This window comes from Schistocerca gregaria, chromosome 9 (assembly GCF_023897955.1).
Source record: "Schistocerca gregaria isolate iqSchGreg1 chromosome 9, iqSchGreg1.2, whole genome shotgun sequence".
Classification (NCBI taxonomy): domain Eukaryota; kingdom Metazoa; phylum Arthropoda; class Insecta; order Orthoptera; family Acrididae; genus Schistocerca; species Schistocerca gregaria.
Genome location: NC_064928.1, coordinates 172,036,320 through 172,053,966, shown reverse-complemented (window position 1 = coordinate 172,053,966; position 17,647 = coordinate 172,036,320). Strand labels below are relative to the sequence as shown.

The 17,647-nt window shown below is 38.2% G+C and overlaps 1 protein-coding gene across 1 annotated transcript in view; it reads right to left on the bottom strand.

The window, feature by feature from the left end:
• The window catches only part of LOC126291695 (nuclear factor related to kappa-B-binding protein-like), a 197,994-nt gene that overhangs the window by 7,184 nt on the left and 173,163 nt on the right, over positions 1–17,647 (bottom strand). Inside the window, exon 22 of the mRNA XM_049985324.1 lies at positions 5,750–5,927. Coding sequence (XP_049841281.1) covers positions 5,750–5,927 — 178 coding nt within the window. The remainder of the gene's footprint in view (positions 1–5,749; positions 5,928–17,647) is intronic.

Genomic DNA, 17,647 nt, shown 5'->3' with positions numbered 1-17,647 from the left:
ATACATTTTGAATGGTTAACTAAATCAAAGGAGTTTTGTTTCAAATAAATGATGAAGATAAAATGGTGCTCAGTATGTATTTACTATAACTGAGAATTGCAAGAAATAACTGCAATGCATAGACAGATACTGCATTTCATGTGAGTAAATTACCGCAATTACACGTATAAAAAGCAGCTCCCCATATATAACTTACTACTTTAAAAAAAGATATTATTGCGTAAAAGGATAAAACACACCTAGCTCCCTTAGGCTAATTTTACACAACTGACTTATCTGCCTCAGTCAACTACTCACAGCATGTTTGTCTACCACAGCAGCTGAGGCATTATATTCCTGTATTGAGACTTACTTTTCACTGATGGTATTTTATGCTTACACATCAAAGCCAAAACTGCATGTGTGCTGGGTGCAGTCTGCCAGTTAGACCAGTACTAAATAGTGTGAATCAGGTTATGAAGGACTCCTTTTAAAATGCTGAATATAGTAACAGTACAAGGGACAAGCAATTATAGTAGAGTTTATTAATGATGAAATTAAAGTTAATAGTCTACATTCTTGACAAAGGTCTCACCGCAAATTCTCCACATTATTGAGAACTAAAAGAATAGGAGAAGTGTCATCCAGACATTTCAAAATATCAACATTTATGCCAAAGAAATTATTTACATACACACACACCAATCGATATTTGAAAGGCAGCACATAGTGTTTTTTTGCTTTATCTTTTGCATCTTGTTTTCTTTCCAAAGAGCAAATAACATTCAAAACCATTTTCTCCTTCAATAGAGCAGACTTTTAAGTGGTTACAACACATTTCTTAAAGAGATGTTTTCTATATATTAATGTTCTTATTTATTCACAGTGTAGGTAGATTCCTTGTCCAGATACTGTAAAACTAATACATTTTCACTTTCAGATATTTGGTGCCAGATGTGAGAAAACGACTGTACGAAAAATACTGAGCCCTCGTGCAACCTTTGAAAGTTGTCACAAAAACAAAGCAAAGGATAAAATGAAGATTAGTAGGTCAAAAAGCATTAACTTCATTATCATAACATGAGTGAAAACAGTTTAACTTACAATATCAGCAGACAATTTCAAAATCCCCCATCACTGAGCTCATGCAGTCAGATGCATACTCTGGGATTCAAAACCTCCAACTCAGCACAACCAGTCAGCGACTGAGACGTTGTCTCATTTGTGACACGACTGTTGGATAACTTGCACACTGGCATGTAATGTGCACTCACCGAAAGTAACTGATTTAGCCAAAGAAAGCCACTCGTGGAATACATGCTTTCAGTGTGAAGAGGCTCACATGTAAAAATCTACATCTACATCTGCGTGGATACTCTGCCAAGTCACATTTAAGTGCATGGCAGAGGGTTCACAGAACCACGTTCACAACAATTCTCTATTATTCCAATCTCATACAGTGCACAGAAAAATTAACACCTATATCTTTCCGTGTGAGCTTTAATTTTTCTTGTTTTATTGTGATGATCATTTCTCCCTATACAGGTTGCTGTCAACTAAATATTTTTTTCATTCGGAGGAGGAAGTTGGTGATTCAAATTTTGTGAGAAGATTCCATCGCAACAAAAAACACCTTTGTTTTAGTGATGTCCATCCCAAATCCTGTATCATTTCAGTGACACCCTTTCCCCTATTTCGCAATAATATAAAACGTGCTGCCCTTCTTTGAACTTTCTCAATGTATTCCATCAGTCCTTTCTGGTAAGGATCCCATGTCGCACAGCAGTATTCTAAAAGAGGACGGACAATCGTAGTGTAGGCAGTCTCCTTAGTAGGTCTGTTACATTTTCTAAGTGTCCTGCCAATAAAACGCAGTCTTTGATTAGCCTTCCCCACAACATTTTCTACGTGTTCCTTCCAATTTAAGTTGTTCGTAATTGTAATACCTAGGTATTTAGTTGAATTTACGGCTTTTAGATTAGACTGATTTATTGTGTAACTGAAATTTAACTAGTTCCTTTTAGCACTCATGTGGATGACCTCACACTTTTCATTATTTGGGGTCAACTGCCACTTTTCGCACCAATCAGATATCTTTTCTAAATCCTTTTTCAATTTGGTTTGATCTTCTGATGACTATATTAGTCGATAAAAGAAGTGTCATCTGCAAAAACCTAAGACAGCTGCTCAGGATGTCTCCTAAAGCCAGAGCAGCCGAGCGGTTCTAGGCGCTACAGTCTGGAACCGCACGACCGCTACAGTTGCAGGTTCGAATCCTGCCTCGGACATGGGTGTGTGTGATGTCCTTAGGTTAGCTAGATTTAAGTAGTTCTAAGTTCTAGGCGATGATGACCTCAGAAGTTCAGTCACATACTGTTCAGAGCCATTTGAACCATTTGTCTCCTAAATCATTTATATAGGTAAGGAACAGCAAAGGGCCTATAACACTATCTTGGGGACTGCCAGAAATCACTTCTGTTTTACTCAATGACTTTCCCTCTGTTACTATGAACTGTGACCTCTCTGACAGGAAATCATGAACCCAGTCATAGAACTGAGACAATACTCTGTAAGCATGCAATTTCACTACAAGCCACATGTGTGGTACAGTGTCAAAAGCCTTCTGGACATCTAGAAATATGGAATGAATTTTAAATCTCTTGTCAATAACACTCAACATTTCATGTAAGTAAAGAGCTAGTTGTGTTTCACAAGAACAATGTTTTCAAAACCCAAGTCGACTGTGTGTCAATAGACAGTTTTCTTTGAGGTAATTCATAATGTTTGAACATGATATATGTTCCAAAATCCTGCTGCATATCGATGTTAATGATATGGGTCTGTAATTTAGTGGTTTACACCTACTACCTTTCTTGGACATTGGTATTACCTGTGCAACTTTCCAGTCTTTGGGTACAGATCCTTTGTCGAGCAAACTGTTGTACATGATTGTTAAGTATGGAGCTATTGTATCATTATACTCTGAATGGAACATAACTGGTAAACAGTCTGGACCGGAAGACTTGCTTTGTTTAAGTGACTTATGTTGCTTCACTACTCCAAGGATCTCTATTTCTACTTTAATCATGTTGCCAGCTGTTCTCAATTCAAATTCTAGAATATTTATTTTGTCTTCTTGGGTGATGGAAGTTCGAAAGGCTTTGGCAGCATTGTCATCATAGTAAAGTATTTCCATTGTTATTGCACAGAGAAGGCACTGATTGTGTGTTGCTATGACCATACTTCACGTAAGACCAGAATCTCTTTCAATTTTCTGGCAGGTTTCAAGACAAAGTTTCGCTGTGGAAACTACTATAAGCATGGCATACTGAATTCCATGCTAAACTTCAAGCTTCTGTCAAAGATCGCCAATCTTGGAGATTTTGTGTCTGTTTAAATTTGGCATTTTTTTTTTCCCTCGTTGTTTCTGTAACAGTGTTCTGACCTGTTTTGTGCACCAAGGAGGATCACCTCCGTCGGTTGTTAATTTATTTGGTACAAATCTCTCAATTGCTGCTGATACTATTTCCTAGAATTCAAGCCACATCTGGTCTACACTTACACTGTTATATTGGAAGGAGTGGAGATTGCCTCTCAGGAAGGCATCAAGTGAATGTTTATCTGGTTAAACAAAAATTAACCTTTCTCATTGTGAATTCATGATCATAGTCACAGTACTTTGGATAAGTAAGTAATAGGACCACACTGGCTAACTGGGTAGTCAAACCTCTCACTGTTGTGGATGTGTATAAATGTTCTGCTGCATCATTCCCCAGGTGCTGGGGATGTGTATACATGCACTGCTTGTATTTTGCTACAGTGTTACTGAAATCTGTATGCATCCTGAGCCAGCGACCTCTCACTGCAGCGAACAAGTTACTTCAATATCTTGGTGAATAAAAAAGTTTCGAGTATTTATCATACAACATATATGTGTCTTTGGGTGCTGTTATTTGCAAAAAGTTTTGAGTATTTATCATACAACATATATGTGTCTTTGGGTGCCGTTATTTGCAAAAAACCTCAATTCTAGATCTTGAACTATTGATGAAATGTGACGACTGTTATGGCCACATATTTCCAATTCAAAGGAACAGAAATGGGTGCGCCGCACACAACTGTCTGTAAGATATAAAAATCAACAACTCAAGAACCAAATAATATATCGTTCTGCACTCAATTTTAAATAAAATTTCGATATCTGATCTACATTTCATATATTGCAATGTGTGATCTAAAATAAATCAAATACACAGCTTACACAATGTGTTTTTACCTCTGTTAACTCTAAAATTTCAGGCAATGTTTTACTTCATTTGATGGAGCACTGCCCTTATGACATAGTTAAGTCCTTTATCAAGCAAAGAGATCAGACTGTAAGAGGTGCAAAAATCAAAGTTTTTTCAGTGAATAGTTTCCTTAAAATTGGATGATAAGTATTTGAATTTGGCCAGAACACCATCTCTCAGCAAAGGTTTCAGCACCTGGCGAGCAGTACAGCCACAACAAAGCTGTATTCAGCACAGAAGGCAGACAGCACACATGTAGCAGTAAAAGGGTTAAGTACATATTCATCAAGAGTTTTCTTTTACTTTGATGAGGTAGAACTGATGCACATTCCTTCCACCATGTGATGTTATAGGAAGGAAGGTTCCAGTTCAGTAGCCCACCAAACTCACTGCAGGGAGGGAGGGGGGGGGGGGCAGAGGAAACTTGATGCATTCCTTTTTTTTCCAGGGAACTTCCAGTTTTTACCTGAATTATTTTGGGAAAACACACTAAATCAGGATGGTAATATTCTACCTGAAACCATGTCCATTATCTTAATAGCTGCACCTCCTACAGCCGGTCCATCAACTGATGGGTTACCAGCATTTGTGTTGGAGGAAGTGGCCTACTCCACGAGATCACTACAACTGCTACACAGGATCACGAGAAGTTACTTCAGTTTGACACTGTAGTATTGCATTCAGTAATTTATGTAAATTCTGTGCATGTGCACTTCTTGTGTTAATTATTTCAGATATCAGTTTTAATGAGTACAATAGCCAAGCACAGATCTGCTGCTTATTAAAGCCCTGCAAGCATGTAGCTCATACAAGTGGTCTGTACATGCCTGCCATCTATATGTGTGTGTGTGTGTGTGTGTGTGTGTGTGTGTGTGTGAAAGAGAGAGAGAGAGAGAGAGAGAGAGAGAGAGAGAGAGAGAGAGAGAGAGAGAGAGAGAATATGGTTCACACAGGGTGGCAGAAGTTGCTGAAGATGACCGACGTCGCAGTCTCACGCACACAACTGAGTGAGCATTCGACCAAAGCTTGCGAGCAAGCACTCACCCGTGTGTAGACTGCAAATTTAGAGTGTGTGCATGCACAATATGCTTCCTTTTCGTAAGGCTTGGGCAATATTTATTTAAATGACAAATAACAAATATAGATAAAAATTATTACTTGATAGTAACAAATAAAAATACTTATTCAAAACCATTATTCATTTACATGAAAAGCACATGTCCATCGTCTGTAAATAAAACGCATTATGAATAACAGACAAAGTTTGAATCCAATCACATTTATTGCCCCAGTTTTTCCTCATTTTAAAACACTTGTTTTGTTGCTTTTAAACTACCTCTTAGGACGCATTTTTCATACATCTTATCGGAAAGGACATTTGATTTCTAAAGATTTGGTACTGTAATCCACTAAAGAAAATGCATTCTACATCTTCAAGAGGATACTGGTGTGTACGACTCTTCTCCCTGTCAGATACTCACTGGTCAGGGTTGGTCCCAGATCCAGCGTTGTCACCCGCACCTCCGACAGCATGCGCTGCCACTCCTCCCGATTGCTGTTGCTGTGCTGCAACCATGATGTTGGCTGCGCTGGTAGCAATAGTCGCCCCCTGAGCTCGGATGCCAGGGCTCAGGATGCGTGCGTAAACCTGCTGCCGACCTGCAAGGTATTTGCAAAACAGTGAGCTTAATAATTTTAATTGTAAACTCAATATTTTCTTTGATGCTGTCACAGAAATACATTAATGAGGGCAGCACAAATGGTCACAGTTCCAACTCGTGGGGAGTGTCAGTGAAGTTTAGAAAAACCTGAATTCTCAGGCTCTTGAAGACAGACTCAAACTCATCTTCTTTCTTTCTGTTTTTCTTGTGTCTTTGTCCTGCACTTGTTATTAACACATCTGGCATGGTTAGTTTTTAAGGAGTGGCCTTGTGTCCTTCCTGATGCTACCCCTTTACCCTCTGGGACAGAACATGTATACATTGACCAACTGTCTGCGTATAGTTTTAATCATCTGAAACTGAGTGAAAGTTTTATAGATGTTTGCCAATCATGTAACTGATATGGGACTTGGGTATCAGCCCAGTATTCACCTATTGGGATGTGACGAAGTGCCTAAAGCCCCCCTTCAGGCTGGCTGGCACATCAAACCATGCTGTCAATCCAGCAGACAGATTTGAACTGAGGCCGGCACACCTAACCATCCTGGAAGCGGTGCATTAACGTGGATGGCTATTCGAAGGGGTGTGAAGATAGGCTCCATTTATCCTGCAAAAAACCACTAACACAATTTCAAGAAGCAGAACTAAGTGAAGAACCTAGAGATATTCTTCAGCTCCCTATGTATCACTCTACTAGGAACCGTGAAGACAAAATGAGACTAATTTTCTGTGCTCCTTACACAACTGGAATGGAAAGAAACCCTAACAAGGGGCACAAAATGTTTTGTATCACGATAAAATGTTGGCAAAAGTACACGTTTAACTCGGGAGGTACGCATAAAACATCATCCGAAATTGTGCTAAACGCATGCTCTGAAAATTTTTTCAAGCAGTTAGTTCATGAGCCCACGTGAATAGTAAACGAATGTGAAAACACTTGACCTCTTAGCAACAAATAATCCTGAATTAATAATGAGCATCAAAATGGATACAGGGATTAGTGAACACAGGGTTGTTGAATCATCATCATCATCATCATCATCATCATCATCATCATCACCACCACCATTTAAGACTGATTATGCCTTTCAGCGTTCAGTCTGGAGCATAGCCCCCTTATAACATTCCTCCATGATCCCCTATTCAGTGCTAACATTCGTGCCTCTTCTGATGTTAAACCTATTACTTCAAAATCATTCTTAACCGAATCCAGGTACCTTCTCCTTGGTCTGCCCCGACTCCTCCTACCCTCTACTGCTGAACCCATGAGTCTCTTGGGTAACCTTGCTTCTCCCATGCGTGTAACATGACCCCACCATCTAAGCCTGTTCGCCCTGACTGCTACATCTATGGACACCCTCCTGCCATTGTTCCCATCTACTAGTACCTGCAATCATCCTAGCTACTTTCATATCCGTGACCTCAACCTTGTTGATAAGGTAACCTGAATCCACCCAGCTTTCGCTCCCATACAACAAAGTTGGTCGAAAGATTGAACGGTGCACAGATAACTTAGTCTTGGTACTGACTTCCTTCTTGCAGAAGAGAGTAGATCGTAGCTGAGTGCTCACTGCATTAGCTTTGCTACACGTCGCTTCCAGTTCTTTCACTATGTTGCATCCTGTGAGAATATGCATCCTAAGTACTTGAAACCGTCCACCTGTTCTAACTTTGTTACTCCTATTTGGCACTCAATCCATTTATATTTCTTTCTCACTGGCATTACTTTCGTTTTGGAGATGCTAATCATCATACCATAGTCCTTACATTTCTGATCTAGCTCTGAAATATTACTTTGCAAACTTTCAATCAAATCTGCCATCACAACTAAGTCATCCGCATATACAAGACTGCTTATTTTGTGTTCATATATCGTAATCTCACCCAGCCAGTCTATTGTTTTCAACTTATGATCCATAAATAATATGAACAACAGTGGAGAGAGGTTGCACCCTTGTCTTACCCCCGAAACTACTCTGAACCATGAACTCAATTTACCGTCAACTCTAACTGCTGCCTGACTATCCATGTAAAGACCTTTAATTGCTTGCAAAAGTTTGCCTCCTATTCCATAATCTCGTAGAACAGACAATAACTTCCTCCTAGGAACCTGGTCTTATGCCTTTTCTAGATCTATAAAGCATATATACAATTCCCTGTTCCACTCATAACACTTCTCCATTATTTGCCGTAAGCTAAAGATCTGGTCCTGACAACCTCTAAGAGGCCTAAACCCACACTGATTTTCATCCAATTGGTCCTCAACTAATACTCACACTTTCCTTTCAACAATACCTAAGAAGATTTTACCCACAACGCTGATTAACGAGATACCTCTGTAGTTGTTACAATCTTTTCTGTTTCCATGTTTAAAGATTGGTGTGATTACTGCTTTTGTCCAGTCTGATGGAACCTGTCCAGACTCCCAGGCCATTTCAATTGTCCTGTGTAGCCATTTAAGACCTGACATTCCACTGTATTTGATGAGTTCCAACTTAATTTCATCCACCCCAGCTGCTTTATTGCACTGCAATCTATTGACCATTTTCTCCACTTCCTCAAATGTGATCCTATTTATATTATCATTCCTATCCCATTCTACCTCGAAATCTGAAACATTACTGATCGTATTTTCACCTACATTGAGCAACTCTTCAAAATATTCCCTCCATCTGCCCAAGGCATCCACAGGATTCACCAGCAGTTTTCCTGACCTGTCCAAAATACTTGTCATTTCCTTCTTACCGCCCTTTCGAAGACTTCTAATTACACTCCAGAATGGTTTTCCAGCAGCTTGGCCCATAGTCTCCAACCTGTTTCCAAAGTCTTCCCAAGATTTCTTCTTGGATGCTGCAATTATCTGTTTGGCTTTGTTTCTTTCTTCAACATAACTTTTTCTGTCTACCTGAGTTCTAGTATGTAGCTATTTTTGATACGCCTTCTTTTTCTTTTACAGGCTGCCTTGACTGTGTCATTCCACCAAGCTGTTTGCTTCATCCTATTTTTACACACTATTGTTCCAAGACATTCTTTAGCCACTTCTAGTACTGTGTCCCTGTACCTTGTCCATTCCTTTTCCAATGACTGTAATTGACTACATTCAACTAACTGGTACCTTTCTGAGATCGATGTTATGTACTTGTGCCTGATTTCCTAATCCTGAAGTTTCTCCACTCTTATCCTCCTACATATGGACCTGACCTCCTGCACTTTCGGCCTCCCAATCCCAATTTCACTGCAGATTAGATAATGATCAGTGCCATCAAAGAATCCCCTGAATACATGTGTGCCCCTCACAGCCTTCCTGAATTCCTGATCTGTTATTATATAGTCAATGACAGATCTGGTTCCCCTGCATTCCCAAGTATACCGGTGAATGTTCTTATGTTTAAAAAAGGAGTTTGTGATTACTAAGCCCATATTGGCACAGAAATCCAAGAGTTGTTTCCCGTTCCTGTTGGCCTCCATATCCTCTCCAAATTTACCCATAACCTTTTCATACCCTTCTGTTCGATTTCCTTTTCTGGCATTAAAATCACCCATGAGCAGAACACTGTCCTTGCCCTTTACTCTAACAACTACACCACTGAGTGCCTCATAAAAACTATCCATCTTATCTTGATCTGTCCCTTCACAATGCGAATATACTGACACAATCCTAATTTTCTTGCTAGACACTGTCAAATCTATCCACATCATTCGTTCGTTTACATACCTTATTGTAACTACGCTGGGTTCCATTTTTTTCCTAGTGTGAAGCCCTACACCCCATTGTGCTATTCCTGCTTTGACTCCTGACAGGTAGACCTTGTATTCTCCCACTTCCTCTTCTTTCTCACCCCTTACCCGAATGTCACTAACAGCTAAAACGTCAGCCCCATCTTACTTGCAGCCTCTGCCAGCTCTACCTTCTTTCCCGAGTAGCCCCCATTGATATTAATAGCTTCCCATCTCATTACCATTTGTTTGCCAAGTCGTATCTTAGGAGTCCCTGGTTTGTCAGTTAGAGGTGGGACTCCATCACCTCCAAAGGTCCGAGGCATTTTGCTCTGATTGTTGCCAGCATCATATTTAATGTATCAGGGAAGCAGGTTGCTAGCCTTACTTGCCCCGAGTCCCATTGGGTTTTACCCCTAACGGTAGAGGGACTACCCAGTGGATTTGGTAGTCTTAGCCGTATGAGCACAAAGGTGACCATGACTCAGAATATGTCCAAGATGCCCAGCCTTATTCCAAAGTAACTGGTATCCCGACTGTCGGGACCACTTTCTTAGCCACTCATACGTTGCCCATGGTTCATGAACAAGGACATGACTACAGGAACCCACACCATGGGTTGTTGAAGCGAGATTGAAAATTGTAACTCCCAAATCCTCCAAAAATAAACAAAAATATACGAATTCATAAAAATTCACTTGACAACTTCCTAAGAGAGAGTCTCGACTCCTTCCAAAAAAAAAAGTGTAGACCAGATGTGACTTGAACTCAAAGAAATAGAATCAACAGCAATTAAGAGATTTATACCATATAATTTAACAAACGACAGACCTGATACTCCTTGGTACACAAAACGGGTCAGAACATTGTTGCGGAAACAACGAAACATACGTGCCAAATTTAAAAGGCACAAAATCCCCAGGATTGGTGATCTTTTACAGAAGCTTGAAATTTAAAGCGGACTTCAATGGGAGATGATTATAAAAGTCTCCACAATGAGACTTTTTGAGAAACACTGTTCTTGTTATTTTCTGTCTGCGTTTTATATCCTCTCTATTTCAGCTACTATCAGTTATTTAGCTGCTCAAATGGCAATACTCATCCTCTACATTTAGTGTCTCATCTTCTAATTTAAATTCCTCAGCAACTGGAACATGCTGTTTCTTGATTTCAACTTGTTGCAGAAAATGGTAGACAGCATATTGAACATGTTTTGCACCAGTCATACGGAAATTAATACTCCGATTTGATTACGACTGGTGATTTTTATGCGGTTTTTGCCCTCAGGACAATTAGAAACTGATTTTTCTCATCCAATGTGATACCACCTTGCCGTGGTGGATGGGCTCACGTAACTGATGGTATCACACCTGTAAATCATGCACATTGAGTAGTAGGGTTTGTTTAATGTCAAACATACACCTTAGGCATTGCTGTATAATTCATTTGTCAACTGTAGTCGGCTACTATTAAATTATGATACTTACAGCACCATCTATTGCTACATTTTGTAACTATTCATTTTTCTTCTACAATACATTCCCCCCCCCCCCCCCTTCTCCGATAATTTTCTGCTGCAGTTTGATGTCATTCTCACCAGTGGTGTTATTTCTACAGTGGTTTGGAAGTTTAATTTTAATTATAACCACCCTGTACATCCACTGTGCTCCAGCCAGCTCCTCGAAGATTAATGTTCACCAGAAACTGTTGTGAAATACATGGTTAGACTTCACAGCTACACAGAAACTAAAATATGACTACAAGTTCCAGGATGTTTCAATCTAAGTCCAGTGCCCGAGTATACTCAGTATTTTATTGTCGGTGATCTTCAAAATTATTCAACTCATTATTTTAAGCTTTAAAAGGGTGTCTTTATGTCTCTAAATGTAATGTCATTCATTATGGGATGTTTTAATTAATAAAAAAATGTTATTTTATTGGAACAATTTAAAAAAAGAAAAGAAAGAAGAAGAAGAAGAAAACCCAGTATGTTGAGGGGTTAATATTCATCCTATAAACCATCCATCTTATCTTTTAAAGAATGACAATAACTTCTTCTCCTAAAATTTTAATTCCCTTTTGAATTTTTCCTTGTTGTTCTTCACTGTTTACTCTATGTACAGACTACACGATGTTGGGGAGAGGCCACGTTCCTGTCTCAGTCCCTTCTCGACTACTGTTTCCCTTTCGTGGCCACTGACTCTTATAACTATGGTTCTATTTCTGTACAAGTTGAAGATAATATTTCATTCCATGACTTTTATTTCAATTATTTTTTAAATTTCAATGAGTGTATTCGAGCAACATATCAAAAGCTGTCTGCAACTCTCAAACAAAAGCTACATATGCTCCCCTTCTTTCAAACTATATTCTAATGTAAGTTGTAGATCAGTATTGCCTAGTGTGTCCCTATATTTTTGCAGAATCCAAACTGATCTCCCTCAAGTCCCATTTCTACCAGTTTTGCCATTCTTCTGTAAATAATTCCTATCAATATGTTGCAACCATGACTCACTAAACTAATGGCCTCATAATATTTGCACCTGTTAACACTTGCCTTTCCTAGAATGGAGTAATTACATTGTTTTTGAAGTTATAGGCTATTTTACCTGTCTCATAAATCTTGCAGAGCAGTTGAAATAATTTGTTAATGGATAGCTTTCCCAAGGATCTCTCGTCTACTCCAGGTGCCTTGTTTTGAATTAGGTCTTTCACTGTACTTTTAAATTCTCCTTGTAATATCGTATCTCCTGTTTCATCTTCATTTTCTTCCATTTCTCTTTCTCTATTATTGTGTTCAAGTACATTTTCATCTATAACACTTCTCCTTCTCCAGCACTTCTATAGATACCTTCCAACTTTCAGCATTTTCTTTTTCATTTAATACTGGCATGCCACCTGAACCCTTAATATTTATGCAGTTTTTCTGCATTTTCTTTAATTTTCTGCATTTTCTTTAATTTTCCTGTACAGCAGCATGTTCCTACATCGACATCGACATCTACATACATACTCCGCAATCCACATACAGTGTGTGGTGGAGGGTACCTCGTACCACAACTAGCATCTTCTCTCCCTGTTCCACTCCCAAACAGAACGAGGGAAAAATGACTGCCTATATGCCTCTGTATGAGCCCTAATCTCTCTTATCTTATCTTTGTGGTCTTTACGCGAAATATAAGTTGGCGGCAGTAAAATTGTACTGCAGTCAGCTGTTGTGCATTTTCCTAGTCATTCCTGCTTTGCTATTTTGCACTTTCTGTCATTCTCATTTTTAAAGGTTAGTATATTCTTTTGCCTGCTTCACTTACTAATTTTTTTTTTCACAAATTCTACTTTTATCAGTCAAATTCAATGTATTATGCATTGTCTGAGGATTTCTACTGAGTCTTGTCTTTTTACCTATTTGATCCTCTCTGCCTCCCACGGCTGCTGCATCTCTCAAGGCTACCCATTCATCTTCTATTGTGTTCCTAGCACACTTCATTTAACTGCTGCCTGTTACTCCCTTTGAAACTCTCAACCACTTCTTGTTCTTTCAACTTATTCAGCTTCCACATCCTTAATTTCTCACCTTTTGGAAATTCACAGTTTTAATCTCTGTCTCATAACCAACAAATACTGGTCAGCGCCCCAGGGAGTATTCTGCAGCTTAAAATCTGGTTTCAGAATCTGTCCTTTCATAATATAATTATAGCTGCCAACCTTGAGAAGAGGCTGTCAGTAATCATGTGGGAAATATGGAGAGTCCGGGGTACCTGGCCTAGAAAATTTTAAAAATTAAAATACTATATTTCAGACACTTTCTGGCCATAAATAATGAAGATTTTCCAGTAATAAGACTAATTGTAAGTGAAAGAAATCAGGTTAAGCAAAAAAGGCTAAAAATTAGTTTGGTAAACATCATGGGTGCTTTAGTTTTCTAATACTGTAAAATCAATATACAAGTATCTCACAAATTATTAACGAAAATATAACACTAAAACAATATCCACTTCAATTATTAAGAGAGAGGCATGCCTTCAGTGTTTTATACAAAAATATGCATTAACCTTCCTCATCCACTACCTCCTCTTCTGCCTTGTGTAACACAGAATCTGGATTTTCATTAGTGACAATCTTGTTACATTCTCCACAGCCCATATCTAATCCTTTGCAAAATTATTTTGGTAACATGCTCTTCCTGAAGACAAATGTTTCATTTTACTTATCATCATAGTGCTCGAAATTGCTGTATCCATACTAGATCAAAATTCAGGATTGTTTTCCTAACAACACTAAAAACTCTCTCACAGGCAGCATTTATGCAAGGAACAAGCAGTGACACAAGTTTGTTTGCTCAGTGATGGATGCTTTTTTAATGCCTGATGCATCACATATAGTAGACGTTCCGCATCAAGCAATATCAGCTAGATCTTCTTCCACTGCTCAAAACTCTTAAAACTGGTAGCTTGAGAAATCCACTCCCTTTGTGTTTTTTTCTATTCTCCCACGATATCAGGAAACAGCTCATTCAACTTAACAACTGATGAAACAGAGTTATCTTTTCTAGATCCAATATCTATAACATCTATATTTTTTAAGAAGTCATCATTTAGTGCGAATTTTTCTTTGATGTAACTGCATGAGTTGACAAAAAAACTTGATACCTACATGAAATTTTACAATAATAATTTTTCAAACTTGGTATGATGAATGTAGCTTCTTCTGGTGTCCACACCAATGAGAATATCTTCATTCCCTTTGTGATACTTGGTTTCTTGAAATTTCAGTTCGAGTAGACGATCAGGAGTAGGTAGTGCAAAAAGTTTGATCAATCTCACAATCACATATGTAAATAAGATATGTGTGATGCTATGAAGTTTATGAATTACTGGTTCTTCTCTCTGAGGGAATACATGTGCTTTGGTAAATAATAAAAGAGTTAGATGCAAGAATAGAATATAAAGTTTTGTAACTGGATCATTTATAATAGAGCGTACTCAAGTGAGAGATACTTACATTTTTTTATTAAGTTTCCTCATTGAAAAAGTTTGCCAGATGTTCCCATTGCTCAATTATTCTTTGTATTCATTGGAGCAAAGAGAACCATTTGTACAAACATACTTCAGTATTTTATGGTGTTTAGTGCCATATACCAGGTGACAATCATTGAACTATATGAAACAAAATCATCACAACTTCTGAGTGGTTTGCATTAGGGCATTCAAACTGCATAGTTGGAAATGGGGAAAATGGGAATTAGTATGTGCGTGCATGGTTTGGTTTAGCGATGAAGCCAACTTTCATTTGTATGGGTTCATCAATGAACAAAACTGGTGGATTTGAGGGACTGAATCTGCATTTCGCAATCGGGAAATCTCTTCAACCTCAACAGGTGACTGTACGGTGTGCAATGTCTGGCACAGAATAATCGGTCCAATATTCCTTGATGCCACAGTGACTACCAAACGATGCGTGATGGTTTTGGAGGACAATTTCATCCCGATTATCCATTGTCACCCATATTTTGACAAGATGTGGTTCTTGCAAGACGGAGCTCAACACCATTGAAGCAGGAGAGTGTTTGATGTCCTGGAGGTGCATTTTCGGGACCACATTCTGGCTCTATGGTACCCAGAGGCCACTGGCACGGCCTCAATTGGCTACCATATTCTGCGGATCTGAATACATGCGACTCCTTTTTGTGGGGCTATATTTTAGACAAGGTGTACAGCAATAACTCCGAAACCATTGCTGAGATGAAACCAGCCATTCAGGAGGTCATCAACGGCATCGATATTCCAACACTTCAGTGTGTCACACAGAATTTCATTATTCATCTGTGTCAGATCATCACATTGAACATGTGATAACCTAAATCTGAACATCTGTAGTGATGTTTACATATTGAATAAAGTGTGTGCATACTGTAGTTTGTAACTGATTAACTTTTTTTCATGTAGTTCAATAATTGTCACCCTGCATATATAAGTATCGTGTCAAAGTTTAAAAGCATATTGTCTCTTTGAACTTTTTTGGAGAAATTAGGAAATGTCCACTATAAATTTTTCAGCATCGAAATATTTTAGGCTTTTCATGATGGTTGATGCACACAAATGCAGCAAGTGACAGGAACAAGTTTGTATACTTATGTGTGGCTGAATGCCCTTCAAAAAAGCAGCACATCCTTTTCCATACCCCACCACTGAATTTGTATTATTGTGTGCGAATGAAATGTAATTTTTTCAGGGAATTCCTTTTCTTAGCAGCTGGACATTCAATAGAGTAAAAATTCCTTCACCCGTATTTAAACTTGATTCCATCAAGGATATTCTTCTGGTGCACATCTTTCCCTGTTTACCATCAACATAATGGCAATTGGGTACAGTTAACATCTTTAATATCTCTGCTATCTTCGATTGCAAGAGGAAAAAGGTTTACTTTTAAATATTCTACTACTTCATCCTGTGTTCCAGATGAGAAAGAATTTATAACTGCGGTTGTTTTAGTTCTACCAGACAGTATTTTTGTAGCAACCTGAGTATCAGGAAATATTTTTTTGAACAGCAGTGAAGTATGATCTACACAAGAAAATGGCAGGCCATCTTCAACTATAAATGAACTAAAAAGCATTTCTGCATTAGTGACAGAATCCTCCTCATCAGGTCATATTACAAATGATGACAGTGACGTGTCTGAAGACAGCGTGCTTTATACAAATGTGTTGTGAACACGCAGTACAAAACATATGTTGATCTGATTTATTACATTTTACCAGATATGACCATTCTATGCTATCTTGTTTCCTAAGTTTCTGTCCAGTTTTGCATTTTTTTTAATTTTTTGATTTATTTATTTTACACTGCCATTCACTGTATTAACACTTTGGTGCTCCGCAGTATTACTATCTGAATTTGTTGCAGTACTCAGGCCTGCTTTCACAGCACTTGCTTCTTTCTTGTGATAATTTTCCACTTTCATTTTTGCACTTTCCTTCTTACAACAATTGACTTAATAAGCAAATACATGAGTACTAGTACTTGTAATTACAAAAACTTCCATCTTATTTTTTTCACTGTTACCCTGGATATGATTTGCACTGTTTAATTTCTCACTGTCATTGCATTTAGCTTGTCTTTATGGAAACTGTTAACAGTTGCCAAAGGAATTTTTTTTTTAAAAAAAAGTCTAATTGATTGCATTTTGATGAAACAATTAAAATCTTTAGCAACTAACCCAATATACACAGTTGTTTTGAATTCCAAAAATGTGAATAATCCACCCAAAACATATATGTTACAAAATTACCAACAATTTCATCAGTCTATAATAATTTACTCCCAGCACAATTAAAAATTACATAACTAAAATAAATGGTGATGGCCATTACTATAATAGCATCAGCATGGTGTGTATTATGAAGTATGGATAGATAGGTGGACAGTGCATCTTGTGATATCAGCCCGTTAGAAAAATTGCAACAGCTTACACACAAATGCCTTGAACTTTTACCACCTCATTTCGAAAGAAGTTTTAGTAAGCCATGGTAAAATGCCTATGTCTGTAATTTCTTCCTGTTAGTCGATCCCTAACAATTATGGACAATGCCTAGCTCTTTATAATCCATCTGGCTACAATAATGCATACACTATGCTGTTCATAGTAGCTCACCGGCATTCCTATTATCTTATTCCTTATTAGTTCTAATCCTGCATTACCTTATTTTATTTTGTTTCGATTACAGCATGTCCACCTGTCCATAAATCCTGTTCTTCCTGCCATCATACTTCACTAATTCTCACTATATCCAACTTCAAGTTACCCATTTTTTCCTTTCATGTTCTCTTACCCACGTACCAGATTAAGGGATCAAACATTCCAATCTCTTACCCGTAGACCATGAGATTTACTTTGCACCACTGTTCAAATACGTGTTTTCTATCTCAAGCAATTGATAGTTATAACACCTATTTTGTATCTGTATCGATATTTCTATGCCAATTTGTAGTATTGCTTATG